We start from the raw sequence: 20,891 nt of genomic DNA on the forward strand, positions 1-20,891 counted from the left end.
ACGTGTTTATATTAGTCATACTGATGAACTGCAGGGACCTTCAATTACTTCTTTAGCAAAAACTCCCAAACAGGACATGTACGATAGGTTGCATAAAATACAGAAAAACCCTGACTATACTGTCCGTGATGACATATGAGGTACTCAGATTACGGTTAAGTATCACCCTGGTTGTATTAACTGTCAGGTCATGATAAGCTAACTTTCAAAACTTTCCCCAGTCTGCCCTGGGGATCAGTGCGAGTTTTCTGGCTATGACCAAATGCCATACAGGATTTGGGGTTGTGGTATGAGCACAGTCAGTCTGGACTAGTATCCAATATATATTTTTCATTCTATTTTAGATTGAATAAAGAGATTAGTGGTTGCATTTAATGGAAACGAACACATGGTTTAAATTAAGGTTTGAACTGAAAGAGTGGCATCATGTACACAGAGCATGTCAAAAACACGGGGACTCGTTTAGTCAGACATCAAACCTTGTCATGCACAAACCTCTCATAATTACAAGTCATTTCATTAATTTATTAAACACACTGTAGGTATAAAAGTGTCTCTAAAATGTGTTAGATTGCAGATGTGTTTGATGAGTTGTGTATTGTGTGTTTTGAGGTTGTGCTCCATTTGTACTCTTCTGCATGGCCCTGTTGTCCAGAGGCAGGGAGATGTCCCGTGTGCGGTCCCTCACAGTCTTTAGGAAGCTCATGATGCCCGAGCCGCCAGTACCCGTCTCCTCTAGAGCCGTGGGCGCCCTACTGACAGTCTCCTCCTGGGAACTGTTGCCCTGGCTTCGCAGCTGGCGGGCACGGGCAGCGGGAACGGTGATGAAGCGGCTGACCACGTTGATGTGGTAGCTGCGGAGGGCCATTAGCTTGGTCACACATAGCTGAAAAGCTGCGGTCAGAAGCTCACTAGCCTCCTGCTGGACAAAGCCTCGCAGGGAGGGCTGCAGAGATATGTCCTGGATCAGATGCTTGTGGGTAGAGGGCATGTAGTTTCTCATACGGGTCAGAAAGGCTCCTGTACAAGTAGAACACATATTCACCCTCAGTGGAAATAACATCTTCAGGAGACCTTTGTGTTAAAAAAATATGCCTATGTAAAATATAATGCCATGCCAGTATGTTGTAGACATGCAGCCACATACAGTATGTATAACACAACTCCGCCGTCATAACTCTTTAGGGTTTTAAGTGAACACTTCCTTATTGCCAAAGAAAACATCTGTTAGGATGTACTTGTTAACACAGCCATGTGTATCTCTGCAAAACATGTATTAATTATTGTGTGGTAATATTGACTCCTCTGGACCTGTCTAATTTTGCTTTCTTACCACACTTTTCCTCATGTTTGACTCCTAGCAACTCATCAAAGCAGTGCAGCAGACTGCTCTGGGCAGCACTCGCACCAGAATACTCCATAGGCTCTGCCTGGATGCCTTCATACACCAAACCAGCTGGCATGGATGAGTTATCTTTCCACCTGAACCACACACATACAGCCATACATTATGAATACAGTCATATTTTACGTGTCATTAACTTCTGTCAGACAACTTAGACAATTAACTTCTGTCAGACTCATTTTGTGTCATTTAGGCCTACTAGGGGTGTTCAGTACTTACCCAGACAGATAGATCCTTATAATGCCATAGAAGACTTCTGGCTTGACATACGCTGGAACAACATAAGATACATCTCTATGCTGAGAATGCAGGTGAACTGGACTGAATATCAACACAGTAAAACATCTGTTTCAGTTGTAGTACCGTGCATCAGTTTGAGTGCATCTGTCATGCCCTCCATCGCCTGGCTGATTTCCTCTAGTGCACTTGTCACAGTCTCAGCATCACCACACTGGACCCCATTAATAACCAGGGGAATACTCTGAAACACACCCACATTAACAATGTCACTCAGAATTGGGCATCTCATTTTACAGCTCTGTGTGTTTCAGAAGAGGCCTTCACCTTGATGGCTGGCACTGCAGCCAGCTCCACTAGTAGAGTGACCATGAAGAACCCCTTCACACTGTCCCCACCAGGCAGAGTGACAAGCAGCTCCAAGTTCCTGGGAGAGCGATGAAAACAACAACTATCACCATGGCCACAATGACAGCTGGTAGAAGAAGTTAACGTTCCTGCAAACATTTCAGGAGATTGTTAGATTGCAATAGTATGATTTCAAATGTCAGCGAGAGCCAACGAGCAAAGACTATTGGAATGTGTGGAATCTACAAATACAGCTGGTTGGAATCAATTATTCAAGGCAATACTTACTCCATGTCAAATGGTCTGGTACGGGAGATGAGGTGACATGAAAAAGAAACACATTTACCTTAAATATCACTGAGACAAAAATAGAACAGTATAACAGAAGAGGCAGATAATAATAATTTGGGGTGTGCTTATCTTTGTCCTATTTCACACAGGTAATGTGTTTTTTGCATATCCCACTCTCCCTGAGAAACCACAGAGAGTGGGGTCTTGGCTAGGGTCTGCTATTCAACAGCGAACCTGTAGCAAGTAGGGTTAAGTGTCTTGCTGAAGGGCACATTGACAGATTTTTCACCTTCTCAGCTTGGGGATTCAAACCAGCAACTTTTCAGTTACTTGCCCAACTCTCTAACCGCTAGGCTACCTGCCGCCCCGGAGAATCTTGATTATTCCAAACTTACCCATGTGGATCCCTCTTCTTCCAGTTAGCCAGTACTGCGTCTGCATGGGTAAGGATGGGAGGAAGGCCTACACGCTGAGACACCTTCCAGTATGGAATGGCCAGGTTGCGGGGGAGCATCTTATGGGAGATAAGAGTTCATATCAGAGGGACATGCAATTATTTTCATGATGATACTCTCGGTGCATTGCATAATGACTGGGGTTATGTTTACAGATAGTCAAGTCCCGAATGTGTTTGCATCCAGTAACTATTTGTTGGTGTTCCATATCTCAAACCTGAAGGTGCCAAAGTTGCTGGATAATTTCACCTTTGATTTACAGTAGGAAGATATTACAGTTTTTATCAATCCGGTTCAAGCATTCTTTGGAACAACGTTTTTGATTTTCAAAATAGAGTTGACAAGTCACAGAACTGTTGTTACGGCTGTCATAGTCGTTCTCCTCCTCAGACGAGGAGGAGCATGGATCGGACCAACACGCAGAGTGGTTAGTGTTCATTATTTAATGAAGGTAAAACAGAACACTTCAAGACACAAAACGTAACCAAACTGAAAACAGTCCCGTGTGGCACGAACACTGACACGAGATACAAACACCCACGTGAAACCCAGGCTGCCTAAGTATGATTCTCAATCAGGGACAACGATTGACAGCTGTCTCTGATTGAGAATCACACCCGGCCGAACACAAACATCCCAACATAGAAAATCAAACATAGACAAACCCACCCAACTCACGCCCTGACCAACTAAATAAATACAAGAAAAAGGAAAACAGGTCAGGAACGTGACAACTGTGGCCTTTTATAAAACAGTAAATGCATTTTCTAAATGTAGTTGCATTCTAAAAACATAAATACATTCCTCAAAACTATATACGGTCAAAATTGCTAATTTATACTTCTCTTGAATCCATGTAGACAAAACAGAAAGGTAGTCTTTAAAAAATCCCAGTAGATCAATACATTTTCTTTGCAGTTATTAAATCATAATGATCCAAATTGGAAAAATACAGTTGAAGTCAGAGGTTTACATACACTTAGGTTGGAGTCATCAAAACTAGTTTTTCAACCACTCCACAATTTTATTTTTAACAAACTATAGTTTTGGCAAGTTGGTTAGGACATGTACTTTGAGCATGACACAAGTCATTTTTCCAACAATTGTTTACAAACAGATTATTTCACTGTATCACAATTCCAGTGGGTCAGAAGTTTACATAGACTAAGTTGACTGTGCCTTTAAACAGCTTGGAAAATTCCAGAAAATTATGTCATGGCTTTAGTAGCTTCTGATAGGCTAATTGACATAATTTGAGTAAATTGGAGGTGTACCTGTGGATGTATTTCAAGGCCTACCTTCAAACTCAGTGCCTCTTTGCTTGACATCATGAGAAAATCAAAAGAAATCAACCAAGACTTCAGAAAAAAATTGTAGACCTCCAAGTCTGGTTCATCCTTGGGAGCAATTTCCAAATGCCTGAAGGTACCACATTCATCTGTACAAACAATAATATGCAAGTAAAAACACCATGGGACTACACAGACGTCATAACGCTCAGGAAGAAGACGCGTTCTGTCTCCTAGAGATTAACCTACTTTGGTGCAAAAAGTGCAAATCAATCCCAGAACAACAGCAAAGGACCTTGTGAAGATGCTGGAGGAAACAGGTACAAAGGTATCTATATCCACAGTAAAATGAGTCCTATATCGACATAACCTGAAAGGCCGCTCAAAAAGGAAGAAGCCACTGTTCCAAAACCACCATGAAGAAAAGCCAGACTATGGTTTGCAACTGCACATGGGGACAAAGAACGTAGTTTTTGGAGAAATGTCCTCTGGTCTGATGGAACAAAAATATAACTGTTTGGCCATAATGTCCATTGTTATGTTTGGAGGAAAAAGGGGAGGTCTTGCAAGCCAAAGAACACCATCCCAACCTTGAAGCACGGGGGTGGCAGCATCATGTTGTGGGGGTACGTTTCTGCAGGAGAGACTGGTGCACTTCACAAAATAGATGGCATCATGAGGTAGGAAAATTATGTTGATATATTGAAGCAACATCTCAAGACATCAGTCAAGAAGTTAAAGCTTGGTCGCAAATGGTCTTCCAAATGGACAATGACCCCAAGCATACTTCCAAAGTTGTGACAAAATTGCTTAAGGACAACAAAATCAAGGTATTGGAGTGGCCATCACAAAGCCCTGACCTCAATCCCATAGAACATTTGTGGGCAGAACTGAAAAAGCATGTGCGAGCAAGAAGGCCTAAAAACCTGACTCAGTTGCACCAGCTCTGTCAGGCGGAACGGGCCAAAATTCACCCAATTTATTGTGGGAAGCTTGTGGAAGGCTACCCGAAATGTTTGATCCAAGTTAAACAATTTAAAGGCAATGCTACCAAATACTAATTGAGTGTATGTAAACTTCTGACCCACTGGGAATGTGATGAAAGAAATGAAAGCTGAAAGAAATAATAATCTCTACTATTATTCTGACATTTCACATTCTTAAAATAAAGTGGTGATCCTAACTGACCTAAGACATTGAATTTTTACAAGGATTAAATGTCAGGAATTGTGAAAATTGAGTTTAAATGTATTTGGCTAAGGTGTATGTAAACTTCTGACTTCAACTGTAACTATCAAAAGGTGCAGAATTATGGGTAATGACTCTCCTCTTATGCATATTTCACTAAACACTTTTATACACATTGTCACGCGGAGCGGAACAGGTGAACCCAAGAGCAGACTCAGATGAGGAGACTGGGATGAGGTAACCAAGTTATTTATTTAAACACAGGGGGGAGATTGAATGCAGGCCAGGGGAAGCTTGGGCGGGTTGCTGGAAACCAGGTACGGAGGGTGAGGCTGGAGCGAGAGGTGTGGGAACAGGGTAAGCAGTTCCGGAGGGGAATCCAAAGGAGCGTAGAGTGGGGAATTGAGGACCGAGTAGCAGGACAGATGAGAAGTCGGACTGGAGACAGGGACCAGAGTCAGAGCGGGCAGAACTGTAGCGGAGAGGAAAACAGCGTCAGGCAAGGGAAAACAGGCACAACAGGAACAAACAGCTAGAAACATGGACTGACTGGGCAGAGATTACGATCTGGTAGTGTGGAAGTGGCAGGACTGAGTATTTGTAGAGGTCTTGATTATGGAACAGGTTGCATCTGGTGGGGATCTGCTCTGACTCCAGCACACCTGTCTCTGCCCACACAAAAACAGACACACCGAGAGAAGGAGAGAGCACTGGGGGAGTGGCGGCAGGTCAATGAGGCACCGGATGAGCACTGGAGGGCGTGGCAGGAGCAGATGTGACACACGTTAAATCAAATAGGATTCCTGATCAAGAAGAAAATGGAAAACAAGCACATTGTGTGCAGGATTTATTCAAATAAAATTGTATCTGTTACATGCGCCGAATACAACAGGTGTAGATCATGCAATATTTACTAACGTGCCCTTTCCCAACAATGAGTTAAAACGTATGAAAAACTTGCAAAATAAAAAGGAAATAGTAACGCAATAAAATTAAATTATGAGAATATATACACGGAGTACCGGTACAGAGTCAATGTGCAAGCGTAGAAGGTAGTTGAGGTAATATGTACATGACAAGGGTAGGTGACAACACATTCGCCACGTGTGCGCCACGGGTGCGTGCCCAGTCGCCTCCTGTACTCCCTGTTCACTCATGACTGCATGGCCAAGCACGACTCCAACACCATCATTAAGTTTGCCGATGACACAACAGGCCTGATCAACGACAATGACGAGTTCCCGCCATTCCCACTGTCTCCCTTAACTTCTCCTCAATAGGGGGTGCTGTTTTCACTTTGTAAAAATTTCGTTCCCAAATTAAACTGCCTCGTACTCAATTCTTGCTCGTACAATATGCATATTATTATTACTATTGGATAGAAAACACTCTCTAGTTTCTAAAACCGTTTGAATTATATCTGTGAGTAAAACAGAACTCGAGTTGGAGCATTTTTCCTATGAGGATGTGAGAATGCTGAATTCTGCAAGCTGTTCTCAGGTCAGTTTATTCATTTGCCTGTCTTCTATTGGTTGAGATGCACTGCATACGTCTTCCCCTGGGTGTCAGCGAATAGTGAGAATTGAAATGGAGTTGCTAGGCAAAACTGAGAGGTTATAAATGGGCTGGGAACGGGCGGTCCGGCCTTTGTCCTCTTCGCCCTGACGCAGAAAGGAGCTCTGGCTCTCGTTCTAGTTCGCTCCGGTTATAGGCCTTAGATATATCCGACTCTGTTTTTATTCGATATAGGTGTTAAAGACATCATAATGTTGTTATATTAAACCGAGTTATATCAGTTTATATCGGTATATTGTGATTTTCGGATATTTATTTGTACAGCGTTTTAGTGAGTCGGACACGTCTTTGCCACATGGCTAATGTTTACTGCTAATTCGAACGTTGAAGAGGACAATCTACAACCAAGCAACGATTCTTTTGGACAAAGGACAACTTTCCCAAGATTCTGATGGGAGCTCATCAAAAAGTAAGAAGTATTTGATGTTAATTCGTTGTTCTGTTGAAAAATGTAGAACTCATATTCTGCCATGAATCTAGGTGCGGTCTCGCTTTAACGCACGCTGTATGTTGTAGTAACGTTAATTTTAAAAATCTAACACAGCGATTGCATTAAGAACTAATGTATCTTTCATTTGCTGTCCAACCTGTATTTTTTAGTCAAGTTTAGGATTAGTTATCGATTAGAATAGGTGCCTCTTCCAAGATTTCTCCCGACATTTTGTTTGCATTTTGGCTACTATTCATATTGTATAACCACGATTTGTGCCACTAAATATGCACATTATCGAACAAACTCTATATGTATTGTGTAATATGATGTTATAGGACTGTCATCTGAAGAAGTATGAGAAGGTTAGTGAAAAAATTAATATATTTTGCTGGTTTATACGTTATCGCTATTTTTGGCTTGAATCAATGCTGTTGTGTGATTGGCTATTGTAGTAAGCTAATATAATGCTACATTGTGTTTCGCTGTAAAACACTTAAAATCTGAAATATTGGCTGGATTCACAAGAACTTTGTCTTTCAATTGCTGTACGCTGTGTATTTTTCAGAAATGTTTATGTTTATGATGGGTATTTAGGTAATTCACTGTCATCTGATGAAGTTGTTTCTTGGTTAGTGGCTATTTATATCTTTATTTGGTCGAATTTGTGATAGCTACCTATGCAGGAAAAAATGGTGGAGTAAAAAAAGTTGTGTCTTTTGCTAACGTGGTTAGCTAATAGATTTAAATATTGTGTCTTCCCTGTAAAACATTTTAAAAATCAGAAATGATGGCTGGATTCACAAGATGTGTATCTTTTATCTGGTGTCTTGGACTTGTGATTTAATGATATTTAGATGCTAGTATTTACTTGTGACGCTATGCTAGGCTATGCTAGTCAGCTTTTTTACTGATGGGGGTGCTCCCGGATCCGGGTTTGTGAGGAAGTAGAGGTTAATGGTAGATTATTCTGTCACGTTGGTATGAAGGGATCGGAAGACAGGCGCATGAATGCGTAATAGTTTTTAAAATTTCTTTACCCAAATTACAGCGTGCCGTGTAAATGCACGGGGATGAAGACCAAACAATCACATAACAAAAACACAGGGTTGAAACCCAAACAAAGAGTGAGGAGTACCTCAAATAAATAACACAAGCGCACAATGATACCACACGGGACAAGACCCGTAACCATCTGGGCAATACACATGGCACGAAAGCCAAAACACAGCACAGGTACTCACACGACCAACGGCCATTGGAACAATAATCGACAGCCCAATGGAAACCAAAGAGTACACTTCTACAAGTACTAATCAGTGGGAATAGGGGACAGGTGTGCGTAATGAAAGTTCCGGAGGGATCCGTGACAGTACCCCCCCTTGACGCGCTGCACCAGCAGCACAACGACACCGGCCTCGAGGACTATCACAGGAACCCAGTGCGGGTCGATCAGGACCCGATGCAGCTGCCGAAGTTGCGTCGTCGGACGGGCCACTTGCCGCTGCCAAAGTTGCGGTGGTGTCTGACGGACCAGTAGCAGTGACGTCGGACGGACCGGAAGTGGCGTTGCCGGACGGACCCATTGTGGCGACATCGGACGGCCCAGTTGCAGCTGTCGAAGTTGCGGCGGCGCCAGCGACCAGTCGCAGCGTCGTCGGACGGGCCATTCCCACTGTCTCCCTTAATGGTAGATTATTCTGTCACGTTGGTATGAAGGGATCGGGAGACAGGCGCATGAATGCGTAATAGTTTTTAAAATTTCTTTACCCAAATTACAGCGTGCCCGTATAAAGGCACGGGGACGAAGACCAAACAGTCACGTAACAAAAACACAGGGTTGAAACCCAAACAAAGAGTGAGGAGTACCTTGAATAAATAACACAAGCGCACAATGATACCACACGGGACAAGACCGGTAATCATCTGCGCAAGATACGTGGCACGAAAGCCAAAACACAGCACAGGTACTCACACGACCAACGGCCATTGGAACAATAATCGAAAGCCCAATGGAAACCAAAGGGTACACTTATACAAGTACAAATAGGTGGTAATAGGGGACAGGTGTGCATAATGAAAGTTCCGGAGAGATCCGTGACAAATTCTCTGTTCCTGCTCCCTTGTCTCTCGTCCACATTGATACAAATCATAAATTGATAAGGTACTAAAATGTATAATGTCTCCATCAAATCTAAGAAGTTATTTAAACGTTTTTATTCTTACTTATTCGTAGACAAATGTTCAATGATGTATGAAATTGGAGTTGTTCTTCATCAACTGGTAATACATACATAATGAAGCAGGTTAATAGTTTAAACATTTCCCTTTTAATTCCAATGCTTTTTTTCAAGATACAACATTGTTATCTTTGGCGGTATAGATGGATTTTCAAGGAAGGTAAGTATATTATTTTGTATGCATATTGAAAATTTCCCATCACCTAATGAACAACCAGAATACCAGTCTGGTGTTAAGCATTCTGTGCTGTATTGACTTATCCTGAAAATGACATCTGCTGCTTTAGATTGAACGGTCATATGTCAGTTATTGTTTTCATATCTACACAAAATAAGCTATTTTCTTTACTTTCAGAGTGCGAGCTGATCAACGGGTCGAACATGTAGATATTGCCAGATGTATGTTCACTGTCCGAGGAACATCCCGTGGAAGCTTTATTGCTGGCAAAAGTGTCCATAACCAGAGGTAATTAAACTGTTCTGTGTTCTTTTTCTTTCTTCATCTCTATCTGTCTTGTACATGGAACCTGTCTCACGGGCATTAATTTAAAAACCCTTAGGATGTCAGCTGCAAATTTTCAGATTTTCACAACATAAACACTCAGCCATTTTCACTTGACTATCGATCCCCTGTTGCTGCCAAGTCATGATTTCCCTGGGGGTTAGCCTTGCAATAACCAAGTGGTGAGACACATAGCCCTCTATGTTTAAGTGTTTCAGGTACACTGAGATAGGTGTCTGCATCACATAGTCAGTAACCACTCACAGAGGCACACACAACTTGTATTTCTATAACCTCGGACCCACCTCAGTGTTCATTATTGATAGAGGAAGAACAAATGACCACAGAGATTAGGTTCCTGCACTCCACAAAACCTTTTTTTTCTCTCTGTTAGAGTGGAACGCTTATAGAGAGATGTTTGGAGTGCTGTGACATGTCAGTACTACAACTTGCTGCGCAATTTGGAGGAAGAAGGCTACCTTGACCTGTAAAATTCTATCCACTGTGTGGGATATGTGTTCCTACCTCATCTGCAGGCAGGTCTGCAGCATTTCACAGAGAGTTGGAATAATCACCCTTTAAGTACAGAGGTGAACCTGACACCTCAGCAGCTGTTGCCTTAGCACTACACAACTGATTCAAATGATCAAGTCATCATCAAGCTTCAGGTGGTATTTATGTATTCAGTTGTGATCTGGTAATGTAAAAGTCTAATAATGACATTATCTTCTATTGTTTGTCCTCATGTGTCTGTTTTTCAGCATAAAGTACTCTGTAGCCACTTAGCGTGGACACCAGGTGAGACTACACACACAGATTCCTGTTGAACACAGTCTCTTTAACTACCTTACGTTCTCAATAACAGTCTCTCTCCTTCACTTCATCCCCCTCCCCCTTCTCCCTAAATCCTGTAGGTTATATCAGCTGTGTCGGTGAACCCCTCTCGCATCTGAACTGGCTGACACAGTGGGCACAGCATGATCATAAGTGAGAGGTCACTTGGTCGAGTCAACAATAAGTATTTTTTTAAAAGATGCTTTACATTGAAATACAGATAGAGATGTAGTAGTCCCAGAGTTAACGATCCAAGGTCAGTTTTGCATTTCACCTCCTAATGATTATGATGACTGACAGTGTTAGAATAAAAAAAACAAAGCTTAATTATGCTCTCTATCTATGCATCTGTCTCTCATCTGCATCTATGTTTTGATGTAAGAGAAGAAGCCAGTCCCGTCATCGCCACCTCACCCGCTCTTAAGATAACCTTCGGGCCGACTGGGAGCGTAAGGCTGGTTTGGAGACACCGCTAGAGACAATATGTAATTGTGATGGACAGAGAGAATATTAGGGTAGCACTGTAATTCATTAATCACATGCTGCCTTCACTGCTCCTCTGTTTTACCTCTTTCCTTTTCTGTCTTCTACACCTCTCTCCCCACCTCCTCTTTCTTCCTCTTTTTTTTTATAATGCACACCATATGTGCATTGAAGTACAGATTGAACTTGTACTTATAATATAATATTACAATTACAATATTGATAATACATGTATTATGTATTTATAACTCCTGGATAATGAACTTTCAATAAAGAGTTTCACATTCTCCACTGGTTAAAATTAAGTATCTCATTGAAACACTGCACCTATCCTGTGTCCTCAGAATAATGCAAATGAAGGGAATTAGATATGCATAGGAAGTGTAGTTTACTGTTTTTCTTCTGTATATATGAATTACAACTCAGCCTTTACTTAAATCATGGTTCTAGTCTATTGCATAGTTACAATGTGTAATCATTGATGTCCCAGGAGCAGGAGTGGTAAACACTGTTGAAGTGTATAATTGTAATAAATGCATGCAGACAAAGCATCATTCAAAGAAGGGAGTTTGATACACCTGGTATTGGATATGACTGAAAAAGAATGTCTCACATAGATTCATACCTGAACCGCACCTTTATTTGCCACGGTAGAGTACATAATCAGTGAATATATTCAATGTACAGGCTATAATTGTCACGTCCTGACCATAGTTCTTATGTGTTTTGCTTGTTTTAGTGTTGGTCAGGACGTGAGCTGGGTGGGCATTCTATGTTGTGTGTCTAGTTTGTCTGTTTCTGTGTTCGGCCTAATATGGTTCTCAATCAGAGGCATCTGTCAATCGTTGTCCCTGATTGAGAATCATATATAGGTGGCTTGTTTTGTGTTGGTGATTTGTGGGTGGTTGTTTCCTGTCTCTGTGTTTTGTCTGCACCAGAAAGGACTGTATCGGTAAGCCACGTTTGTTATTTTGTAGTTTTGTAAGTGTTCACGTTTTCGTCTTGTAATTAAATATGTTAACACGGAATACGCTGCGTCTTGGTCCGATCCCTGCTACACCTCCTCTTCAGACGAAGAGGAGGAAGGCTGCCGTTACAATAATGTGGGGATCTCATGGTGGTAACAACTACAATACATGTAAACTCAGCAAAAAAGGAAAAGTCCTCTCACTGTCAACTGCGTTTATTTTCAGCAAACTTAATTAACATGTGTAAATATTTCTATGAACATGACAAGATTCAACAACTGAGACATAAACTGAACAAGTTCCACAGACATGTGACTAACAGAAATTGAATAATGTGTCCCTGAACAAAGGGGGGATCAAAAGTAACAAGCAGTATCTGGTGTGGCCACCAGCTGCATTAAGTACTGCAGTGCATCTCCTCCTCATGGACTGCACCAGATTTGCCAGTTCTTGCTGTGAGATGTTACCTCAGTCTTCCACCAAGTTCTCTGACATTTCTGGGGGGAATGGCCGAGTCCTCACCCTCCGATCCAACAGGTCCCAGACGTACTCAATGGGATTAAGATCTGGGCTCTTCGCTGGCCATGGCAGAACACTGACATTCCTGTCTAGCAGGAAATCACACACAGAACGAGCAGTATGGCTGGTGGCATTGTCATGCTGGAGGGTCATGTCAGGATGAGCCTGCAGGAAGGGTACCACATGAGGGAGGAGGATGTCTTCCCTGCAACACACAGCATTGAGATTGCCTGCAATGACAACAAGCCTCGAGTACAGGCCTCGGTGTAATGCTCATTCCTTCAACGATAAATGCAAATACGACCATCACCCCTGGTGAGACAAAACCGCGACTCATCAGTGAAGAGCATTTTTTGCCAGTCCTGTCTGGTCCAGCGACGGTAGGTTTGTGCCCATAGGCAACGTTGTTGCCGGTGATGTCTGGTGAGGACCTGCCTTACAACAGGCCTACAAACTCTCAGTCTAGCCTCTCTCAGCCTATAGAGGACAGTCTGAGCACTGATTGAGGGATTGTGCATTCCTGGTGTAACTCGAACAGTTGTTGTTGCCATCCTGTACCTGTTCCGCAGGTGTGATGTTCGGATGTACCGATCCTGTGCAGGTGTTGTTACACGTGGTCTGCCACTGCGAGGACGATCAGCTGTCCGTCCTGTCTCCCTGTAGCGCTGTTTAAGCGTCTCACAGTACGGACATTGCAATTTATTTCCCTGGCCACATCTGCAGTCCTCATGCCTCCTTGCTGCATGCCTAAGGCACATTCACGCAGATGAGCAGGGACCCTGGGCATCTTTCTTTTGGTGTTTTTCAGAGTCAGTAGAAAGGCCTCTTTAGTGTCCTAAGTTTTCATAACTGTGACCTTAATTGCCTACCATCTGTAAGTTGTTGGTGTCTTAACGACCGTTCCACAGGTGCATGTTCATGAATTTGTTATTGTTCATTGAACAACCATGGGAAACAGTGTTTAAACCCCTTACAATGAAGATCTGTGAAGTAATTTGGATTTTTACAAATTATCTTTGGAAGACAGGGTCCTGAAAAAGGGACGTTTCTTTTTTTGCTGAGTTTATATACAGTTGTAGTCGGAAGTTTACATACACTTAGGTTGGAGTCATTTAAAACAAGTTTTTCAACCACTCCAGAAATTGTTTGTTAACAAACTATAGTTTTGGCAAGTCGGTTAGGACATCTACTTTGTGCATGACACAAGTAACTTTTCCAACAATTGTTTACAGACAGATTATTTCACTTATAATTCATTGTATCAGTATTCCAATGGGTCAGAAGTTTACATAGACTAAGTTGACTGTGCCTTTAAACAGCTTGAAAAATTCCAGAAAATTATGTCATGGTTTTAGAAGCTTCTGATAGGCTAATTGACATCATTTGAGTCAATTGGAGGTGTACCTGTGGATGTATTTCAAGGCCTACCTTCAAACTCAGTGCCTCTTTGCTTGACATCATAAGAAAATCTAAAGAAATCAGCCAAGACCGCAGAAAAACATTTGTAGAACTCCACAAGTCTTGTTCATCCTTGGGAGCAATTTCCAAACGCCTAAAGGTACCATGCTCACCTGTACAAACAATAGTACGCAAGTATAAACATCATGGGACCACGCAGCCGTCATACCGCTCAGGAAGGAGACGCGTTCTGTCTCCTAGAGATGAACGTACAGTGGGGCAAAAAAGTATTTAGTCAGCCACCAATTGTGCAAGTTCTCCCACTTAAAAAGATGAGAGAGGCCTGTAATTTTCATCATAGGTACACTTCAACTATGACAGACAAAATGAGAAAGAAAAATCCAGAAAATCACATTGTAGGATTTTTAATTTATTTATTTGCAAATTATGGTGGAATAAGTATTTGGTCACCTACAAACAAGCAAGATTTCTGCCTCTCACAGACCTGTAACTTCTTCTTTAAGAGGCTCCTCTGTCCTCCACTCGTTACCTGTATTAATGGCACCCGTTTGAACTTGTTATCAGTATAAAAGACACCTGTCCACAACCTCAAACAGTCACACTCCAAACTCCACTATGGCCAAGACCAAAGAGCTGTCAAAGGACACCAGAAACAAAATTGTAGACCTGCACCAGGCTGGGAAGACTGAATCTGCAATAGGTAAGCAGCTTGGTTTGAAGAAATCAACTGTGGGAGCAATTATTAGGAAATGGAAGACATACAAGACCACTGATAATCTCCCTCGATCTGGGGCTCCACGCAAGATCTCACCCCGTGGGGTCAAAATGATCACAAGAACGGTGAGCAAAAATCCCAGAACCACACGGGGGGACCTAGTGAATGACCTGCATAGAGCTGGGACCAAAGTAACAAAGCCTACCATCAGTAACACACTACGCCACCAGGGACTCAAATCCTGCAGTGCGAGACGTGTCCCCCTGCTTAAGCCAGTACATGTCCAGGCCCGTCTGAAGTTTGCTAGAGAGCATTTGGATGATCCAGAAGAAGGTTGGGAGAATGTCATATGGTCAGATGAAACCAAAATAGAACTTTTTGGTAAAAACTCAACTCGTCGTGTTTGGAGGACAAAGAATGCTGAGTTTCATCCAAAGAACACCATACCTACTGTGAAGCATGAGGGTGGAAACATCATGCTTTGGGGCTGTTTTTCTGCAAAGGGACCAGGACGACTGATCCGTGTAAAGGACAGAATGAATGGGGCCATGTATCGTGAGATTTTGAGTGAAAACCTCCTTCCATCAGCAAGGGCAATGAAGATGAAACGTGCTGGGTCTTTCAGCATGACAATGATCCCAAACACACCGCCCGGGCAACGAAAGAGTGGCTTCGTAAGAAGCATTTCAAGGTCCTGGAGTGGCCTAGCCAGTCTCCAGATCTCAACCCCATAGAAAATCTTTGGAGGGAGTTGAAAGTCCATATTGCCCAGCAACAGCCCCAAAACATCACTGCTCTAGAGGAGATCTGCATGGAGGAATGGGCCAAAATACCAGCAACAGTGTGTGAAAACCTTGTGAAGACTTACAGAAACCTTTTGACCTCTGTCATTGCCAACAAAGGGTATATAACAAAGTATTGAGATAAACTTTTGTTATTGACCAAATACTTATTTTTTCCACCATAATTTGCAAATAAATTCATTAAAAATCCTACAATGTGATTTTCTGCATTTTTTTTCTCATTTTGTCTGTCATAGTTGAAGTGTACCTATGATGAAAATTACAGGCCTCTCATCTTTTTAAGTGGGAGAACTTGCACAATTGGTGGCTGACTAAATACTTTTTTGCCCCACTGTACATTCGTGTGAAAAGTGCAAATAAATCCCAGAGCAAAGGTCCTTGTGAAGATGTTGAAGGAAACAGGCACAAAAGTATCTATATCCACAGTAAAACAAGTCCTATATTGACATAACCTGAAAGGCCGCTCAGCAAGGAAGAAGCCACTGCTCCAAAACCGGCATAAAATAGCCAGACTACGGTTTGCAACTGCACATGTGGACAAAGATCGTACTTTTTGGAGAAATGTCCTCTGGTCTGATGAAACAAATATGAAGTAATATAGCAAGTTAACTATTTATTTGCTTATTGTGTAGTGTAGAATAAAAATAACTATGTACCTATGGATGTGTAGCTAGCTACTGTATGTAGCCGATCTGTGTTTGGACCCTAAAATGTTTGGTATGAATATTAATTCAGAACCTATGTACCTCAGCTATCATAGTTGATGTATCGACTTCACGTCTGAATGGCATTAATGAAGCCTTTGGATTGAGTAGAATATAAAAACTTTATTGTGCCAAGGATGCAAGTCCTACAGTTGAAGTTGGAAGTTTTATTTCTTTCATCACATTCCCAGTGGGTCAGAAGTTTACATGCACTCAATTAGTATTTGGTAGCATTAGCTTTAAATTGTTTAACAAGTGTCAAATGTTTTGGGTTTTCCACAAGCTTCCCACAATAAGTTGGGTGAATTTTGGCCCATTCCTCCTTACAGAGCTGGTGAAACTGAGTCAGGTTTGTAGGCCTCCTTGCTCGCACATGCTTTTTCAGTTCTGCCCACAAATTTTCTATGGGATTGAGGTCAGGGCTTTGTGATGGCCACTTCAATACCTTGACTTTGTTGTCCTTAAGCCATTTTGACACAACTTTGGAAGTATGCTTGGGGTCATTGTCCATTTGGAAGACCCACTTGCGACCAAGCTTTAACTTCCTTGACTGTCTTGATATGTTGCTTCAATATATCCACATAATTGTCCTTCCTCATGAAGCCATATATTTTATGACGTGCACCAGTCTCTCCTGCAGCAAAGCACCACCACAACATGATGCTGCCACCCCCGTGCTTCACGGTTGGGATGGTGTTCTTCGGCTTGCAAGCCTCCCTTTTTCCTCCAAACATAACGATGGTCATTATGGCCAAACAGTTCTATTTTTGTTTCATCAGACCAGAGGACATTTCTCCAAAAAAGTATGATCTTTGTCCCCATGTGCAGTTGCAAACTGAATTCTGGCTCTTTTTCATGGTGGTTTTGGAGCAGTGGCTTCTTCCTTGCTGAGCGGCCTTTCAGGTTATGTCAATATAGGACTCGTTTTACTGTGGATATAGATACTTTTGTTCCCGTATCCTCCAGCATCTTCACAAGGTCCTTTGCCGTTGTTCTGGGAAAGATTTGCACTTTTCGCACCAAAGTACATTCATCTCTTAACTTCAACTTTAATCTTCTGACCCACTGGAATTGTGATACAGTGAAATAATCTGTCTGTAAACAATTGTTGAAAAAATCACTTGTATCATGCACAAAGTAGATGTCCTAACCGACTTGCAAAAACTATAGTTTGTTAACAAGAAATATGTGAAGTGGTTGAAAAACAAGTTTTAATGACTCCAACCTAAGTATGTTAACTTCCAACTTGAACTGTACATAATAAGAAGGGTTGGTGAAAAACCTTGACTGTGTCATTCTCCCCCTCCTGCCACACGTAGCCCATGGTCATCACACTCAGGGCCAAATGGGCCAGACGCAGTTCTCTGTGGCTCTCCAGGAATCGGGTGTTCAGCAAGGGCATCTGAGTGAGTAAATGGAAGAATGGAGCTGACACTATATCACATACAATTGTGAGTAATTATGAATACACTCTGCTTGACACATTGCAAATGACCCATTTAACATTTTTTTTGTATATAAATGCTTCAGGCTATGTAATTTTAATTGGATTTATGTTTTGTCATCTCTGCACAGGTGAAGTCACACATTGTTATTAAAAGTTTAGATTGTTTTATGTGAACTGTCACCAAAAACGGTTGAATATATAAATCTATTTCATTTCCACTGTATGTGTTCCAAACCAAGTTTGTGGAATTTAACCAGGTGGTAGAATTCCAATCCATTCCCCCCTATTTGAACCGTTTACTGATCAGCTGAGTTTGACAGCATAGACTTACCTTGAGAATGTGGGAGCGCAGCGTGTGAGAGTAGATGAGCTCTGTAACATGCTGGGCAATGTCCATCCAGGGCTGGTAGTATGGCGGCAACTCTGTCTTTAGGGTATTGAGTCATATTGAAAGTGTCAATGTATTGTCCCTCAATTAATAATATTGTTGGATGCTCTGTCTCGTATCAGGATAGGTTATGCAGAGTAGGCCACAAGCAACTGTGGAAAGTGTCAAACACGCTTATGAAATTAGTTATAAAATCTATTCCACGTATTTTATGTATTCCAAATGATGCACTGGACATATCAGTAGTTAGAAAAGCAATCTTGCTGTTTCCTCATTACATCAATGCTTTGCTTTATCAAGGATAAAGGATAAAGTTCACTAACAGGACAAACACAAAGGATGCCAATTGCAAGTTGTTGTGGAAACTAGATCCAAAGATTAAGCAGAGACTAATTTTATGGTATAATAGTGAATCGTTTAATGAATACGAGCAGCGGTTAGGTAGATCCGTCTCTGATCGCAGTCAGGGAAGGAGCTCCAAGAGTAAATGATTACATGTCCCTTATATAGTGGGAGGTGATAATACAATCATATTGTTACACAACAGTTATTTTACAGAAACAACAGTTCCAGAACACAATGGCCTCAACAGGAGTCTATGAAATGCATAACATCAAAGTCCAGCACAGAACAATAACATAACCCTTGAGAAGTGGCAACAGCTCATCCCAATTCTGCCTCAACAAAGTATAACATGTATCAACCTTGTCTGGATTGGACTGCTCTCATCTGTACTCTGCACTCCAAATTCAAAAACACCAAGTCTTAACCACAGCTTGATTTGGGGGTCTCAGGGAAACTAATGTCACTGTCTGAGGCTGAGAGAGTTACAACCTGCTTACAACATTTACAAATGTATCAATACTACTTACTTTCCACTTACTTTGATTTAACAAACAACTAATGACTATAAGCAACAGTTGTAATGGGAAACAACTAATGACTGCAATGGGTATCCCATAAGATGAGGAGGCTGTACCTACCAGGGGTGCAGGGAGAATGAAGCCAGACACCTCAGAGACATGGTAGGGGTCCAGAGAGAAAGGCTTCTGTGAGTCTGTGATAGTAGTGGCCATGGGGGCTGAAAGAGGATCCCTATATGTGCAGTGATTGTCAGGCAGTTTGAATGATCTGGTAAGTATGCAAAGTGAGTCCAGCCAGACCTCAAACTGTCTGCACCCCAGCACAGAGTTCACTTGTAAACCATGTCAACAGAGATCTGCTTACACAACTTTTCTCTTTACCTTTAGCCACACTATTGCACAATGGTCTCATCACATCATGAGTTAGTAGTTATAGGGTCGAGTTTGACTTGACCTAGTTTGATTTGTACTGTTATCAGTCTATAAACATGTTTATACGAGAAACGTGTTACAGTAAATTACACATTGTTATTTTGATTACAAAATAGCAGCTTATATAGCAGTGAAGAAAATAGTAACGCAGCAGCCTCATCTAGTGGAATAAATAAGACATTACAATGGTTAGAATCACATGATTTCAGGTGACTAGATTACCAAATCTCTGTACATTTTCACTTAAGCATTGTCAATTAACATATGCAATACCATTGTTTTAAGCAATGTTATGTTTAGGGTTACAGTAGCCAAAAACACACAGTAACACCAATGTGTTCATAAAAGTCAATAACTAATTAGTTCTTCCCAAGGAGGTTTACTGTTAACAATAGCAAAGCTTATTTATAGATGAGTGTGCACAGATTTGGGTGTGATGCAGCCTCTGGCACATTGTTGTTATTTAAAAACCTTGTGTCAATGCAACCAAGGAATGTATAGAAAATACATTACTAACTGCCTTTACAGAATTACACAATTTTGGCTAATCAAGTAGGCCTACTCTGGCTTTTCTTTCCACACAAGGACATTTAATGATAAAATACTGCACTAGGCAAGTTCATAGAAATGTTGAACTCTAAAGGTCAAATGATCCTCCTGTCCTCTGAACAAAGTTAAAATATACCAAAACATGTGTATGTGTGTACAATCCAGCACAAAGTGTAGTGAAGAAGGCAGTCTCAGGACCAGCCTAACAGAAAAAAGTTTTCAATACACTTTACAACAAGGAGGCCAGTGAGTGACTGTCTGCATTCATGTCAGTATATCAACTGACCAACAGCTGTCTACAGGTATGCTTAGGCTATGTATTATGTCTACATTTCTTACTTAATTTAGAATATACCGATGAGAACTCTCGGATCCGAATAAGTGCATTTACACATAATACTTACATGTGAGCTGGATGTGACTCTTCTGTCTACATTGGGTCCTCTGTATTTTATTGCTATTAACTTAAGTTAATGTACTGTATGTGCTTTCAGTGCATCCACACTGCATGTTTTTTATTTTTTCAAATTGGATTCCACACTGGGCAGAAATATGTTCACAATGTGGCCCTGGCCACCTCGAGACTACACATCACTTCACTGATGGGGCTCAAACTCTCAGGTATTTAAAAAAAATCTCTTACTGTCTCTCTTGCAGTCTGTCTGCATTTTAGAGGGGTTTCCTAACCCCAGTGTACTGCTTTATACCAAAAGTGATGATAGGGCATTTGGTTGAAAAACTAATTAGAAGTGTATTGCAAATATTGTTTCTGCCATCTTTTATAATTTCAGCTGATGATCCTTGGAA

At 41.5% G+C, this 20,891-nt stretch overlaps 1 protein-coding gene across 2 annotated transcripts; it reads right to left on the bottom strand.

The window, feature by feature from the left end:
- Positions 1-350: 350 nt before the first annotated feature.
- On the bottom strand, positions 351-19,432 carry LOC129826281 (indoleamine 2,3-dioxygenase 2-like). Of its 2 annotated transcripts, XM_055886831.1 has the most exons (10): positions 19,224-19,425; positions 18,184-18,279; positions 17,688-17,807; positions 2,677-2,795; positions 2,279-2,293; positions 1,970-2,069; positions 1,769-1,886; positions 1,625-1,676; positions 1,334-1,482; positions 351-1,020 (listed from the first exon to the last, which is right to left on the bottom strand). In XM_055886831.1, exons 1-10 carry the CDS (start codon positions 19,314-19,316, stop codon positions 557-559), a joined length of 1,326 nt encoding a protein of 441 aa, XP_055742806.1. In that variant the 5' UTR covers positions 19,317-19,425; the 3' UTR covers positions 351-556. The 2 variants fall into 2 exon arrangements, with proteins under 2 accessions (XP_055742806.1, XP_055742807.1); XM_055886832.1 differs by lacking the exons at positions 17,688-17,807; positions 18,184-18,279 and having other exon boundaries at positions 19,224-19,432.
- Between the last annotated feature and the right edge of the window lie 1,459 nt (positions 19,433-20,891).

The sequence above is a fragment of the Salvelinus fontinalis genome, chromosome 28, assembly GCF_029448725.1.
Source record: "Salvelinus fontinalis isolate EN_2023a chromosome 28, ASM2944872v1, whole genome shotgun sequence".
NCBI lineage: Eukaryota > Metazoa > Chordata > Actinopteri > Salmoniformes > Salmonidae > Salvelinus > Salvelinus fontinalis.

What these genes read in the sequence shown, in the direction of transcription:
- LOC129826281 (XM_055886831.1), bottom strand. Translation starts at nt 19,316, where the DNA reads ATGGCCACTACTATCACAGACTCACAGAAGCCTTTCTCTCTGGACCCC. An exon ending in TCATTCTCCCTGCACCCCTG is followed by an intron (nt 18,280 to 19,223) that starts GTAGGTACAGCC and finishes AATACCCTAAAG; the next exon opens with ACAGAGTTGCCGCCATACTA. An exon ending in TGCGCTCCCACATTCTCAAG is followed by an intron (nt 17,808 to 18,183) that starts GTAAGTCTATGC and finishes TTACTCACTCAG; the next exon opens with ATGCCCTTGCTGAACACCCG.